Source organism: Pelecanus crispus, chromosome Z (assembly GCF_030463565.1).
Source record: "Pelecanus crispus isolate bPelCri1 chromosome Z, bPelCri1.pri, whole genome shotgun sequence".
Taxonomy (NCBI): Eukaryota; Metazoa; Chordata; class Aves; order Pelecaniformes; family Pelecanidae; genus Pelecanus; species Pelecanus crispus.
The window spans coordinates 24,686,617-24,703,175 of NC_134676.1; the positions used below are offsets into that span (position 1 = coordinate 24,686,617).

Genomic DNA, 16,559 nt, shown 5'->3' on the forward strand with positions numbered 1-16,559 from the left:
TATTTAAACTGTCCCTAACAATTTAAGGCATTGTTCTCAGTCAATCCTAGGCATCTAGCAGGGACAAGTTTTAACTTGTTCTGGCTGGTGTTGAGATGTTCAGACACTGTAGATTTGAGACAGTCTGTCAGCCCTGCTACAGCTGAAGATGGAAGACATCATCATCACAGATAAAACAGTGATGACAGCATCAACTGGAGACCTGTTCATGGGAGAGCTGACAGAAGGTAGCGTTAGTACAATTCATCCTAGCTGTGTTTCAACTATTTTTGAAAGCTATTTTGAAGTTTTGTATGTGTGTCCCTACTACCTCAGATTAGAGTATTTTCCTTCTAGTTGTATAACACATACATGCCTTGACATACCTTTCTTCTAGAAAGCATCTCCCTCAAAGTCAGGTCCTATAATGCAGCTGAAGTTTGACTGATCAAACATGAAGCTCACTGACCGCTGAAGAATGAGGAAAAGACAACCAGCTTCTGAAAGTACCTCTAGGATTTCCTAGATAAGAAATTTCTACTCCAGCATTGAAGACCAACCTTCTCATGTAGGATGAGGGGTATTTATGCTGTTTTTCTACTTTGCATACAGACTAAAAAAAGACTAAAAGAAAAGTGCTAGAATTGCAGGCACGTTTTAGCTGTATGAACTAATTCAGAACTAAATACATGCTTGAAAATATTGTTCTTCATCTTGAAGCCAATTTACTCCATTAGACTACAATCTATCTATCTTATTATTTCTTACACTTTTTTCCATCAAGATATGACTGCCAAACTCCTCTGAATTTCAATTCATTACATATTCTGTAAGTCAAGACAATTCTGACTTTTCAGACATTACTTTAGCCACCAGCCTTTTCTCCCTGCTCTCTCCATTCAGCCCTCAATAGCTGTCTGTCATTAGTCAATTCTTTTGTTACTCCAGGTTTTATGGGCAGCTCTCTGTTCTAAGCCTACTCCACTATCCTCATGTTTTTACATTCCCTCTGCCCTTTTATTTTATTTGTTCTTTTTCACTTTGTTATTTAGTTTCTGGATCTCAGCTAACTCCATAGGACTGCAACAATGAATGGCACAATGCCTTTCTTTTATGGATATACCCCTTTCAACCTGGCATTCAAATTCATTATCAGTTCAACTAAGCACCCTGTACAACATGCATGGGGCAAGCTGGGCATTTGAGAAAGTATCCCAGTTAAAAAGCATAGAGCAGAAAGCCACCTAACCCATCTGCTAGGGAAACAGAAAATGGGAATGCATCTTAAATGTTACAACTTGTCTGAGCATAACAGCATATTCAAGCCTGCAAATAGTTCCTTTCTCCACTAAGAAAAAGTCACACTTTTTGCTTGACAATGCTGGGGTTACACATTCAATTCTCAGTCCTCCCATGAGAAATCACTGTGATTTTTGCTTACCAGAAATCTTAAGCATTTCTTCGGTATGAAATATATAATGGTAGGAAAGTAAGCATTCTGTAAGTCAAACATCACAAACCAATTTCTAGAGACACTATTCTGAAGGCTAAAGGGCCCACTCTGAATTTTATCTGATTCATGGAAGTATTAAGAGTAATACAAGGCTGTTCTCAGAACCATGCATAGGGAGAAACAACCATAAAACTGTTAGCCTAACATCACTCTTTATGCCCTCAGGAAAGAAACACAGAGTTAATCACAGTGTACAGTCGTCTTCAATAAAAACAGCTGGTTATGAGTCTCAATTGCACACAGCTTATCTGCACCAAAACTGGGTTATACACGTATAAAAACTACAAGTGGTAAAGAATGAAAGCAAAAAAATGTTTTAAAAATACTTATAAATATTTAACAGAAAGTATGACTGACCGTAATAATCACGCTCACAGTCTCAGTCTCTTTAAGCCTTAAGACTAAGTGCTTTTCTGGATAATATTCTTCAACCAAATTTAAGTTACTTAGATCAATACAAGGTTAAATGAGTTAAATTTAATACACTATGATATACAGAAAGTCAGATTGAATGATGTAATGACTTCTCATCACTCTAATTTAATAAACTACTAGAAACTAACAACAAGTTGAGCCTTACTTCCATCAGGGAATCTTACAAATCCAATTTTGGAGAAACTGTGGATAATCTGTCAAAATACATGTATTATCATTACTGTTCTCTTTTATTCACAAGAGAATTTTATTCCTCAGTTCAACATTTTTTTCAAAAACTCAGCATTCCATGGCAACCATATAATTATTAAAGACATGATCTAAGCGCAATCCTCCCATTCTAATTTAATTGAGTGCTTTTTTGTTATATAATCAGTATAGACACGTCTCTTAAATGCTTCTATTTTTCATTTGACAATGAAGGCAATTTTGTATTCCCCATGTATGTCTGAAGAGAAAAGCAATCATCCCGGTACATCCAAAGAAAAAAGTTTACAAGGCTACCCGAAACAATTATTTTACTCATATATGCAAGTACCTTCTAGTAGGTACTACGAAGCAGGAAGTTCAGAGGAAACAACAACTTCCTTGATTTAGTTGTAGAGGCATTCAGTCACAGTGTGAGTGAATGGGAGGTGATGAGTGGATAGCACAAAACATTATAAACCTTGAAGATTTTTTGCCTACATATTCTTCTCAGCTTTTACTGAAGGTACCTACACAGCATATACTTTTTCAACACCAAGCTTGCAGTGCAAGTTTCTTTAATCACTGTGCATTGGATAAAAGCTAAACGAATATAATTTCCACTTTCTTTTCAAACCAGCATTTGACATGTCATGTCAGCTGGCTTCAGGGTGAGGTGAAAGCCTCAAAGAGCTGAGATTTCAGAATTTTAAAAGACTTTACGTATAAGAAGCCAAAGATATGGAAAGTAGAAAACACGAACGGTTAAAAAAATTCCTATGATCACAAGATATATGCTATCACTATATTGTTTTTCTCGGATTTTTCTCAGATTCTAACTCTAAGCTCTTCAAATCAATTCTTGTCATCATGCCAGCTTTGCAGGATAAAAAGCTGCATATATTTAAACTATGTTCACGTATCTGTGGAATAACCTGCATAAAATATGTAGTTTCATGACACATGGATTAGAATGAAGATGTGGTATTGGAAGGTTATTTTTCTTGTTAAACGTGACAAATTCACAGCAAGGTCATCTATTACTATACAAGATGTTATTAACAAGAATTTCAGAACTATGAGTGATTTGGAGGAGCTCTTTCCTCAACAGTGAAAATCTATTTTCCTTTACCCTATCTTTCTAAACTCATGCAAGTGAAGGAAAAGAAGGAAGGAAATGATGAGGAGAAAGTGTTTTAAATTATTTTTGTCCAGATCTTATACAATTGCTTTTGGTTTCTAGAATTAATCTACTTCAATGCAACTGCAGTGGTTTTTTCATACATAATATAAATGAGAACATACTTGCCCAGTGATTATCTTACATGTTAGGTGGGCTAGAAACAACTGTTTACTTCCAACTCCTTTTTTTGATGAGCAGACTGATAGCTTCCATTTCAGTCTGCATTGGAACTTTTAGCAGTTGCATCAGCTAATGATTGGAAAAACACAGCATCCATAACTCAGTTTTGGTCAACCCATGCAAACAAAGGACCCCTCTTGATAATAGAAGGTGCCTAGTCTTTTTAGAGTCATCACAATGTACTAACAATGTTGCCTTTTAGAAGAAGGCCTGAAATATTTCCAAACGCTACTTAGATTTTACCAGTCTCATAACATCATGCTCATTAAAATGATATGCTGATGCTTAAAATGTAACAAGGGATGCTATGACTGCTCTATGACTGTTTTATGTACTTCATGCTTGAGTGGAAGATGGCTAAAAGTGTATGAATATTGACAACAGAATCAATGTTTTATTAAAAGTAGTTTGAATTATATTTAAAACAAAAAACAAACAGCAAAATAATTACCTTTTAACCACTTTTGTTTCAAAAAGAAAGGTAGACAAAAGTAGGGGGGGGGGAGAAAATTTTCAAAGCCAAATATTTAAAAATATGAAACAGAGTAGGAAGGTTGTGAGCCAAATCACAAAAGCACAGATTTAACTGGAATCTGAAATCAAAGGGTAAACGGTGAGTCTTCAGTTCTAAATTTAAAGCTCTCGGTAATATATACTAGATAAGATGTACTGCCACTCATGAATACTATATACAGAAACATGGAGCACCAGAATAGAGATGGTACAGCCATGCAGGGGAAAAAAAAAATCTATTATTAAACTAATATTAAAAAGGTGATACATTAAAACGTATTCTTTTTTTAAACTCACTCACTTGTGACCAATCTCATGTGCAATGGTAAAAGCTGAACCTAGGCCAATGTCTTCATTAATGCTGCAGCTCCTTTCAGGCTCACACATTCCAGCCACAGAGGCCAAGCCTGAATAAACAGAAGGAGACACAAAGGGTCATGCCAAGGTGTTTCAGTCTTAAAAGCCCTAGTTATAAATGCCTGGATTCTTTTTAATAACCTCTATGCACAGAAGGAGCAGTTGGCAAAAGGTTAACTTTCTAGTCATTTGCAAAATCACTGGGGGGAATTTCACTTTGCCGGCTAGACATTAATATTTTTTGAACTGCAGTCAGTGCTGGAAAATGTCTAGACTAGGGGTTAGATTTATAAATTTTACTTCTGGTAACTTGGGACCACCTAGTAACTTGAGCCAGGAGAGGGAATTCAAGAAAGCATTTCTATTTTAACATTCTTGAGCCTGAAGAAAGCAAAATGTATCCACATTATTTTTCTAAAGAAATCTGTTTAAGTTTAGTGGGTTCATAAAAACATACAAGCAACTTTTTTAGCTATGAAAGGTCCACATGGTACGTTAAAAAAATTTAAAAAAACAAAACTGAATGCATCAATGAAGGGAGAGGAGACATGTTAATAACAAGCATTCATTTAACCATGGAAGTCTTTTCCATTTATCACCCATCATCTTCTGGAATTAAAACCTTATTGCATTACAAGCACTTTTAAAAGCTTTCTTTAGAGAGAGAAAGCCACTGGCATTTACAAAATATGGCTCTTCTGTATCTTACACATTCTTCAGCAACAGATAATCACACAACATACTGCAGTCATAATTTAGTGCCACTAGAGAAAGCTCTAAACATCGGATTTATTTAATATATTCCTCCCTAGAATTTCTTATCTGAAAGAAGCAGTAATCCTTTCTTTAAGGAAATTAGCTGCTCAGTTAATTACACTACAACAACAAAAAAACCCTGGAAAAAGTGTAACTTTGTTTGGGGGATGGGGGGAAATGGGGCAGGGAAGGGGGAAGAGAGAAATCATACTCTTTATATGAACAGGCACTTCAAATTATTCTGTTTGGACTAACAGTAAGCACGTAGAGTAAGATGACAAGCGCTTCCTGGCTGTGCCCACATTAGCAAGTAATTTGGAACCACAGGAGTGGGTCAGGAGAATGAAGCACTGATGTTGAGGCTCCTCACACATCTTTGTATGTGGGTTGGACATTCTACTTTGGACTACTTTAATCCCGTAGGCTGAACATGTTCACTACACATTCGGTCAAAGCTTTCTAAAGGGAAAAAATATTACAGTACATAATAGGAATACAGCCCATGTAGTGATTTAGACCCTAATGTCTCCTGTAGACACATACGGAGCATTTGGGGAGTATGTGTTCTGACTTAAGTTTTCTCCAGAACAAATTGAGTTTGCACACACCAAAACTACTCTAATGACCAAACTAACATGGGCAAAAAGTGACAATGTGTGTCTGTAGAATTTGCATCAAACAGTACTACTGCTATAAACAGATCATTGTTGTAGACACACCCACTGAGGACAGGATGAAACATCAGAAGAAAAAAGACTACCCATGGAGAAAAATCTGTGTATTTTTTGCAGTGAGGAACCTGTAGAAAATACAATAATTACAGTTCAACTATGCTATCCTAATTGAGTAGGACATTCTGAAAACAACATGGCAGTACTTATATGCCAACTGTCATGTTCCCCTGCAAAGTCCACCACATTTGAGTGATAAAGCCATCTCTATATTCAGTTCTTATAACTTCAGTGAGTTACAGGACCAGATTAACGTAACTCCATACCATGCTTGCAGAAAGTGACAGAGATCAAGTCAACTCAGTCTATGGCTCAGATTTAAAGAAGGAGTTGTCCTTCACTGGAGCCACAGACATGCTGCAAAGACATCTGAGGTCTATCTTTTCTAAGAGGTTCCAAGAAAGATTCCCTGTTTTAGGAAACTGGAATAGGAGAGAGACACCTATGCCACACAAAATCCTTTACTTCTGTTTCTTCCTAGAATACCAATGATTCAGGTTTCTTTTGACCTTCTGAGACCTCTCTGAGGCTTTTGTTCATAGACTCCTTAAATATATGCTTTAGTTACTGGAGGTCAGTGGGACTTAAGCACATTAAATGCCTTGCAAAAAAAGAGGGCCACAGGGCCTTGTCTCTTCTCCAATTCAATGCCTATAATGCAAATAAATTGTCATGGTTGTGTTGCCAAGGGTCCTATAACACTGAGCTGGAACTGATACCATATGTGATTTTTATTTTAAAAAAAAAAAAACCAACAACAAAACAAAAACCAAGCCTCTTGTTTAATAAAGCATTTGCCAAAGTCTAGCCTCTGTTATGCTGGATTCAAGTGAAGCAGAATTTGCCTTTATGCCAAAGTCTGATACAGTAAGAACTAGTACACTAATGATCTGTGTTAAAAATATCACGTAAAAATATCAAGTAGTTCGTGCATGAATGTACGCCCTTTCAAACTTTCTTCCTTTAACACTTGCAAAGACAATTCTATGACATTAATACAGACAGTCTCTTCAGTTTTGTCTCCTCCACACAGATGTCAAAGAAAATCAGTTACATTTAGAAATTCATCAGCATAATTTCCTTTTTACTAAAACATGCTGTGGATATTATTTATGTTTACACCAGGCAAAATTCTGGTACCTTTCCCCATGTAAACTACATCCTTGTGCCTGAAGCATTGTGCTGACTTGAGCAGGACTTAACATGAGTTAAGGCTACCAAAACATACAGTAATACAGCAAAGACAGAGCAAATAAAATTATGAGCTCTGATTGAGAAAAGTATTAATAATCTGAATTAGCCAAATTAGAATTGTATCTTTAATTACTTCTGAGAAAGAGGCTCATGAAAGGATGCAAACTGAAAAAAACCTATAAATAAATCTTATATTAGTCTTTGAACAATGTTTCTTTCATATATTAAAGGACTATTAAAAGTAATAACTATACCACAGTAAATAACTTTTCATGACAAATTTAGGTATGGAGAGAACAATAGCTCTCCATCCTGCACCTAAGTTTGCTATATGTGCTCCTCCATGGTCAAAGCATTGTTTTAAGGAGTTTCAATGTTACTGTAATTTATATCACTGTGGTATTTTTCCTCTAAGTCTGCGAAAGCAACAATCTGAAGCTGTACTCCCTGTGTACAAGAGAGCAACAGTGCAAACCTCAAAGCCTGTTTCTTTTGTAAGGTTTTTTTTTTTTTTGTTTGGTTTGGGTTTTAACTTTTCTGAGGTCTTTTACTTGTATTTTTTTAACTAGATCATGGAGACAGGTTAAATGGAAATAAACAGCAAATTCCCTTCTCCAAGAAGTAAGTTTGAGTATGCTGCTAGGTTTTGTCAGAACTACAGCTGCCAGAGAAGAAACACACAGCAGCAGCTCCCTTAATTTAAACTTCCAGCAATGTATCAAAGCCGAAGCCCACCTAGGCTACCTTTTATTGTTCACATTTATAAAACTGCAAAATTTTGAAAGCATAAAAATAAAAAGATCTAATCGGTCAATAAATTAATAGCTGAGTATAAGCAATGAAACAGCAAATACAAGCTCACATTTCTCTTCATGACCTTACCCAGCGTTCCACAAGGCTTGTTTTTGTAAGTGCAGATATCATATCTGTTAAGGAGAAAAAAAGTAGATAAAAATATGTCAGAGAATCAAATTTGTAAGATATTTTTTATATTTATCACATATCTATATCATAGTTCAAGTTGTCAGACCGCAATCAGCTTAATTATGTGCAGCCAGCTGGTGTCGGCATTTTCTACACTCTGGTGTAAACCGCAAGCTGCAGTACACTCACAGCCGCTGGCCTCAGGCCAGTGGGACACCTGCCAGTAAGAAAAAAATGGTTAAAGTAGATCTTTGTAATCACCAGCTCCATAAAGCAGTCTACCATGCTGTTATGAAGTCACAGCAGCATGTCTATAGACTGCTACTGATTCAAAACACTTAACTTTCACTTTTTGAACATAATTGGAATGCTCTTACAGTCTCACACTTATCAACTAAACAATACTAATTGTAACTCCTACTATTTAAACTTTGATTCTAATTAAAAACTATAGCTCTCAATTATTACACCAACAATTATATAAAAAAAATCTTATGAACTGCCATTATAGTTCCCTTCTCATTATCTTCCAATGATTATATGTGTCTTACAAGCATACTATAACAAACTAAAATGAAAAACATTTTTGCGAAAACCTAAATAATGTCTTTAAGGAAGAGTTTTCATCATTTTAGATACAGTCCTTCAAATACAGAAACTCAGTGAGTTTTTGTGTAGTTAACATGTAAGTATTTGGAGCTGAAAATGGAATTAAAATGCTTTCTGCGGCATAGCTAATAATAACAGCAATGGTCATGCAGCAGTCAATTCATTAATTACACCTTCATGTTTTCCATATGCAATCCTATGATATGGCTAGTGATACGAGCACACTCCTACAATACCTTCGGTTTTCAAGGATTTATACTGATTTCCTTGCAGTATGCTTCAGAATAATTTCTATTATTTTGAATGATAAGTGAAAACAAAGATGAAAAGATACCATCTTTATGCTTTAATTTTTAACCCAAATAGTTACTAATTTCAGGCCACCAGATGTATCTGTTAAAAATAACCTGAGGGCTGTTATCACATAGGAGACTGATCACGAGATACATACATTTCAGTGCTAAAAGAGTTAAGGTCTGTCTGTAAGCCAAATCCATGGACAAAATAACAAAGCTTAAAATTTGGAATAAATCCAGTAAACTCTCCATGCATGTAGACTGCTGTGACCACATGGAATTCCTGTGATTTTTAAAGGTACTGAGTGTGGAGTAGTTTGTGGGATTAAGCTCTAATTTTGAACTCAAATGTTCATATGCACTGATCTCATCGAGGTGGTTCAATGTCATCCTATATGCACATAAAGCTGTCACTGATTTCCCATTTGCTGTTTGGAGAGGGAGAGTTAATCAAATCAGCATTCTTATATAAAATGTGTTTGAATATAATCAGGTTTTGTATGTCACAAAGCTTTAGGATAACACAGATACAGAGAAAGAAAGATTTTTACTGAGTATTTCCTGCCTGTGGCATATTTAAGGAAGCAAACTTCTTATTTCTGTATTTAGGACAGAGTCTGAACCTAATACTACTGAAGTTCATGCAAAACTGTTCCTCAAAGAAAGTAGAGAGGGCTCAGGCTTATTTAGTGAAAAAACCCCAAACTTGCTTGAATTCTTTAAAATGTAGTTTAGAACTGAACACAAGGAAGTCTGTGCAATAGACAGGAAGTATTGGTCTTCTAGTGTTTTTAATATCCAATGCTAAGAGGAAAAAAACAATTAAAGGCATACATCCTTAAATAAAATGGATGTTTAAGAAGAAAGACAGTTCCACTAAATTCAAGTACAATGTTATCACTGATTTCAGCAGAGCTGAAAACTTGCCCTTATGGCCTGCTTACTCTCATACAGGTATGAATCTGAAGTTACTCCACACCTTCAGTTCAGTTTCACAAGGAACTGTGATAGGAGAGAATGACAAGAATTAAGTCCCTTGTTCCTCTTATATTTTTGAAAAACAAAGACCACAGCATCCTTCTGTTTATTCTAGGTAGTGAATATTCTTCGTTATGCATAGGCTAGCATTTGTAAAAAAACATGATGATAATGAAACTTAAATTAGATCATAAAACTAAGGAAAACATCATTTTGTTTTCCAATACACCAATTGTTTTTGCAAGAACATACACGGGTATTAATGTATTCTAATTATGTCTTCATTAAATATTCATATTTTATAGGCAATAATTAATTTCCTGTAAGGAGCATTCATACATTTTCTTATGCCTCAGTTTAACAGAAAAAAGCCTCTTAAGTTTTCAATATCCAATGACTGACTTTGTCTATATCATCTTCATGTGCCACTTTTTTCATTTTTTCTCCTTTCACATGGATGGCTTCTGCTTGCAATTTGTTTGAAAGCTCTTACAATTTTTATGTACCAAGGTGCTCAATTCTATCATTTGCTTCTCTGTACGATTTAACCAAATGAGCCTAACTTGTCTTTTTTTGGTTTTGACACCACTTCCTCTACCTTTACTTTGAATTTCCAAGGAATCTATTTAACCCACAGATATTGGGTTCCAAAATGCAGAAGACTACAGAGGCAATACTTGCCAGACAGTAGCTTCAAGCAAAGAAACCCCTGAAATGACAAATCATCCAGATTATCCATGAGATTAGATAGGTCTAATTGCTAGGGGGGTGGTGTGTGTGTGAACCCAAACAAACAACAACAAGCAAACAAAAAAAAAAGAAACAACACAAAGGTGAAGATGGGCCACAGTTGTCACCAGGACCTTAGTAAATACTTCAGGAGCCAAAGACAACCAAAAGGTAAATTCTCAAACCAACAATTATCTCAACCAACCATTAAAAATGATAACAACAGTCACGAGAGGTATGCAAAAATGCAGTTTGCAAGGTGTGAATATATTTTCTTTTTGATTCACTGACAAAATGGGCAAGAGAGCCACCACACAAAATTTGAATGTAAGAACACAGATATGCAGGTTGCAAAAAACCTCAGGATGAGATGGCAGCCTGATCATTTTGAGACAGCCAAGGAAATCCTTTTCCCAAGTTGGAAGAGATAATCACATGCCTCCTAATAAAGTGCATATGTCACTGAAATGTGACTGAGCTGGGGAAGTGGAATGTGGAAAGAGGTATGAAGCAAGATTGTTGATCCATTCCCACCCTGAATGGGTCAGAAGTCATTTAATGAGGCAGATGGGGAAGAGGTCTGGGACTTCTGGGTACACCTGCAGGGCTGCTGAAAACCCACATTAGACGGGTGGGAAATGCATGATGGATGTGCAGCTGTCACCGACAACTCTGACTGACACACCAGCCAGAAAGAAACTGCAGAGATAGACTATTATCAGTTCAACAGGATGGTCAAAAATTGGAGCAGCAATAGTCTCCTGTCATGCCATGAATCAGACAGGAAATGTTAGTGTGCCCTTCAAGGGGCCTTAAAAAGGAAAAAAATCTAGTCTTTTTTGGCAGGATATGAGCATGCACCATTCTAAAATACACACCTATACCACTGAATTAAAAAGTGAAAGGGACTACACTCCTGGACACTGAAATTCTACTATCTGTATTATCAAACCGTTTTAATAGTCCATCAAATTGTTAATAAAAAATTTCCTTGCACAGATTTGGCCCATGACAACAACTAAACCCAAAGAATTCCCAGGAAAAGTTCAGACAGTGGCCACACAGAATTAAGAACTGGCAAAACATATGAAGCTACTCTGTTCTGGAGGAGTCAGCTTATTAGTACGGACACAAGAAGTTCTGTGCCAGTGGTCCTCAGTGCAAGAAAAAAGTCACTGACATGTTTATTTAATTTATTAGTGTAGATGTAAGCTACAGACTATCTCCGAAAGAAGCCTCAGTTATCAGGAACTCTGATGTGCAGAAAAATCCCTTTCCTTTGCAAACCTGAGGGGTAGTATGATCCTGATCATTTGAGTAGGACACTTACATCAAATATGTAGGTAAGGTGAGTTCTCTGTAAATCCTGTAAGCAATGCTCAGTCTTGTCAGATAAGTTATTTGCAGCTACAGCCAATCCCAGACACCCCAGGGGAAGACAGACATTTCTCTCCTGTCTAGCTGTACGTTGCAGGGAAAGGAGAGAGGATTCTTTCTGATCCCTGCAACCTGTCAGTTTGCAGGCCTAATGCATGTAATTGTACAACCATGAAGTTCACACACAGTTCTAGGTAAGCAAGTGTACTCCCTTATTAAAAAAAAAAAAAAAAAAAAAAAAAAGAGAGAGAGAAAAAAACATACAAATTCACAGGCTAGAAATCATCATAATGATTAAATCATACCTCCACCCACCCCTAGCATAACAAAGTAAGTAATTTATTCTAGAAGTTACATAGGATAAAAAGCTGTTCCTTAAAAGCTATTCAATCTCATATTAAGAGTTGTTTTCAACATAATTTGAGAACACCTATACTAGGTTATCCAGTTCATCTGCCTTTCCCTCCACAGCAGTCATGTGTGAGCGCTTGCAGGGGTAACAGGACAGCACAGACTGATACCTTCCCTAATAGAAGCCCCCAGCTCCGTGGCTTTGGGAACTTCAGAGGTATAGATTTCATCTTAGTATTTAACTGACTTTTCTTCTAATGTCTTTAGCACTTAGTTAATTTCTCTTCAATCTTTAAAAAAAAAAAAAAAATCAGTATCTATCTGAGGGATGTTGTTATGCCTTTATCAGCAAAGTTGAGTCCCTCCGTCCCAGTGGAGATCTCTTTCACGCTGAAATATTTTTTTTTAATTATATTTTAAATCAGATGAATAAATTGAACTTTGTCAGCATCTCACAACTACACTGTGGCCTTTCTGCCACCTTCCTTTGAGCTCTAGAGCTTTTAAAACCTTCTGAAGCATGTGTATTAAAATTCAAAAAGCTGTTCTAATAGTGGTATTAACAGTAGTAGATACAAAGGCAAAGTGAATTACCTCTTATGTGTTAATGTGTATTTATACATTCAAGGACAACATTGCCCTTTTCACCAATCCGATTATGTGAAATGGCCCACTAAAGGAAAAGAGTCTCTATAAAGCACTGTTATTACTAGCTGTAGTTACTGGAAATGTCCACTGTGCCAGAAAGGACTATCTGCATCAAACTAACACTGAGATAGAAGTATACCTGTAACAGAAACATATATGTATAGTAGCATCGGATACACTTCAAAGAATTTAACTAATCAACAAGAAAAACCCACAGCATGTATTTTCTTTAAGTATGATAAATGAATAAAGCATGAGAACTCTTACTAGAAATGCAAACTGTTCAAAACCAGTATGAAACACAAACTACTTGTAAGAACATTAACCTACTCTAAAATTACCTGAAAGCTACCAATATGCCTGAGTAATATTTGAGATAGGTATTGACAGAAATAACTGAGGCTTTTGAAGCAGTATTTCCTAGCAAAAAAAGAGTTTAGGAAACAAAAAGTATAATCACAGCAAATTGCTGAGGAAAAACCTACCAAGATGGCTGGAATATAGATGTAAAAAGTTCATTAATATAAGGAAATTCAGGCTAGACAAAACTGACAAATAGGTATGACTAGACATGAAGCTCTTCATAACTTTGAGACAGCTGAACAAGTACTTCATATATATGATACTACAGGATTTGCCAATTAATATGCTTGAAAAGGTTGTCAGAATATGAAATAAAACCTAAGAACTGGCTCTGTCCTGACTATGAGGAAACAGGGCTAACTACTACAAATTATTAAGAGTTCATATTTAAGAAACATTTCCAAATATGTTATCTCTGAAAGGAAGGTTTTACTTTTCACTAGTTTTAAACCAAATTACACTTTTTGACACTTGCTTTTTATTACTGTAGGTTTTGACAGTAAGCTATTCAAATAAGGACTGTCCTTTTCATACACCCTTGCTCAATGCTAAACATAAAGTGTTCATTAGAATTTTATCCTTTTTTACTTTTTATTCTTCATGCTATACAACATGATTTAACTATGCACCCAATCATATATGTCTCGCATTTGAGTAAGTGTTAAAAGACCAGACCAAAAAAAAAAGCTATTTTAAAAAATTCAGCTAACCTCGTTCCAACATCTAGAACTATAAACCGAACTACTGCTGCATCAAACTGCAATCTTAGACTTCCCTTAAAGGGATCAAAGACCTCAAACTATGTGACAATTCCAACTCCTATTTCTAAATTACGGAAAATAAAAGTGAAAAAACAGTGAGTAGCTTGTAGTTTCACCATATTCTTTTGCTTACATATACGTGGCTATGATTAAAAAGTGGTTATTTTGCAAGTGCAGACAATGTCATTAATGCTAGAGAATTGTGTGGAAAAATAGTTATAAAACAAACACTGACTTTTGGTCAGTTTTTATAAAAAGTTTTGTATCATAATTCTTCAGCAGTTCATCACTCAAGATAATTTGGTCATTCATTAGATTTGCACAGGTTCCAAACAGCAATACTCTTTATAACACAATACTTTTTGATGTCTTTCTAAAAGCTTTACTACAGCATATCCTTAGCCTTACAGAAAGTGGTACACCACAACAGCATTCTGCCTTAAAATAAAGTACACGTCTTACTTGGTTTCTTCCTCAAAAACCTCAAACCAAAAAGAGCTATTTAAACCAAGGAAGGAAAAGCATAATATACATGTTACACATCACTCAACAGAAATAGCTTTTTCTATTATTAGTTTTCCATGTCTTTAAAATTGCCATAGACAACCGAAGTCTGGCTCTATTGGACTTTCTTCTGATACTCTGCTTGGGTGGATAAGTGAAATTCTGAGTTACAGCTAGAAAAACTACTACTGCTGTAAGTTCTAATTCTCCTGATTTATATGAAAAGAAATATTTTAAATAACTGCAGTGTAGATGAAACATTTCCATACTACTTTTTCGAAACTGCAAATGCAGTTGGAACAGTAAAAATAAACTCTGTTCTGAAACAATTTTTTTAATGCTGTCATTTGTCTTCATCAATTTCAGCATTAGAATAGCAATTGCAAATTTACCATAATCAGCAGTATTATCGGTGTACCTAGGACAGACGTACAAAGCTGATTTTGAGATTATGATTTAATAAAAGATTCTCTCAATGCAAATTCCACCCCTAGAATGTCTTAAAAAAATTTTCAGGTAAGTTCATGAAAAATACATCAACAGAGGGTTTTTTTCTTCAACACTACACTGATGTGTCATGCAAGCATACAGCAGAGCTATTGCAAAAGATACTAATTACATGAAAATAGAGGACTTCATAGATAAGTTTGTAAACAAAAATAGTTCTAAAGACAAGATGAAGACCCTGAGGCAGTTCTCAGCTCGAGACATACCCCAGGATATGACACACCACTTCAAATCACTGATAAAAAGTCATCATACCAAAAACCAGAGTACTAGCTTTAAAGTCTTGTTATTCTGAGGAAATAATACATTCAGGTTTTTAGCCATCTTCTGCTTTCTAAGACTATCTGTATTTACATACATTTTTGGCATTTTTCAGTGTATATTTTACAGCCATCCAGACTAAAAGCTTCCTTTTCCAATGTAAGCCATGATCCTCATATAGAAACACGTCCTTACCAGCTACAGCAATGAGAAGAGAATAAAGTAATGGAAAGTACAGAATAACAAGTGCTATAAACTATTAGATCACAATCTAGTTAAGTATCCAAGACAGACACCTACAGAAACTTAAGAAAGAAGAGTAAACAATGTCAGTATTCTGCTAGTATAAAAAAAACCCTACTCAAACAGCATTAATACTGCTGACTGGTTCAGATATGACACTTACCACAGAGCAATCTTTGCTCCTATGAAAAGTACTATTAAGTGGATTAAAATTAGGTAGCATAAAAATACAGATAATTCCTTGCTGTCCACTGACATACTGTTAGCATCATTTGAAATTCTGGAAAAGAATACTTCTCTTCCCCACATTCTTCTTCCAATCAGAACCTTTCTGTAGACCATACATGACTATAAAGTAAGAAAGTATCAGCTCAACCACAGTATCATGAAGGCAAATGAACTTGAACAAACTCGTTAGACTACTTTAGTTGACAGTCTAGACTCTAGAATTACAGTAGAGACAGCTTTATAAGCAAACTCCAGCACTGAAGAAACAGCCAGGCACTTGTGGTTCCAAAGCCTGCCCCTTGCAGGCCCTGGACTAGCAATGTCACTTCACTCTCTGCTCTGCCTCCATCTCTCCATCATTAGAAGTTATCTCTTCCTTTTTTCTATTCTGTATCCAACATGTACAGGCTTGCTGCTCCAGCTCATTCCACCCTCCTCCACGTATTTTCTTTTCAGATCCTCAGTGAACATAAGTTCCAGCAGAGTTCTCTCTCTCCACAGCTTTAAGATTACCAAAGACTGACTGACAGTTCAAGCTGTCATCAACTAGCTTATACAAATAGGCCTATCCTACTATAAGCATAATTTTGAGGGATATCCACACAGCAGTCATAGCAGCATCAACAGGCTCAGCCTAGGGTAGCTACTCAAAGATCCATCTTGCTTCTTTCCATTTTTACACCCAGCACCAAGTTCTGTGCTTCTGCATTTAACATCAGCACCCAAGCTAGCTAAAGAGGTTTGCCCGAGTTT

The 16,559-nt window shown here is 35.9% G+C and overlaps 1 protein-coding gene across 3 annotated transcripts in view; it reads right to left on the minus strand.

The window, feature by feature from the left end:
• The window catches only part of ADAMTS6 (ADAM metallopeptidase with thrombospondin type 1 motif 6), a 153,716-nt gene that overhangs the window by 88,056 nt on the left and 49,101 nt on the right, over positions 1-16,559 (minus strand). For all 3 annotated transcript variants that reach the window (XM_075726450.1, XM_075726449.1, XM_075726448.1), the window contains 2 exons: positions 7,910-7,953; positions 4,291-4,396 (listed from right to left, as the gene is read on the minus strand). In XM_075726450.1, coding sequence (XP_075582565.1) covers positions 4,291-4,396; positions 7,910-7,953 — 150 coding nt within the window. The remainder of the gene's footprint in view (positions 1-4,290; positions 4,397-7,909; positions 7,954-16,559) is intronic.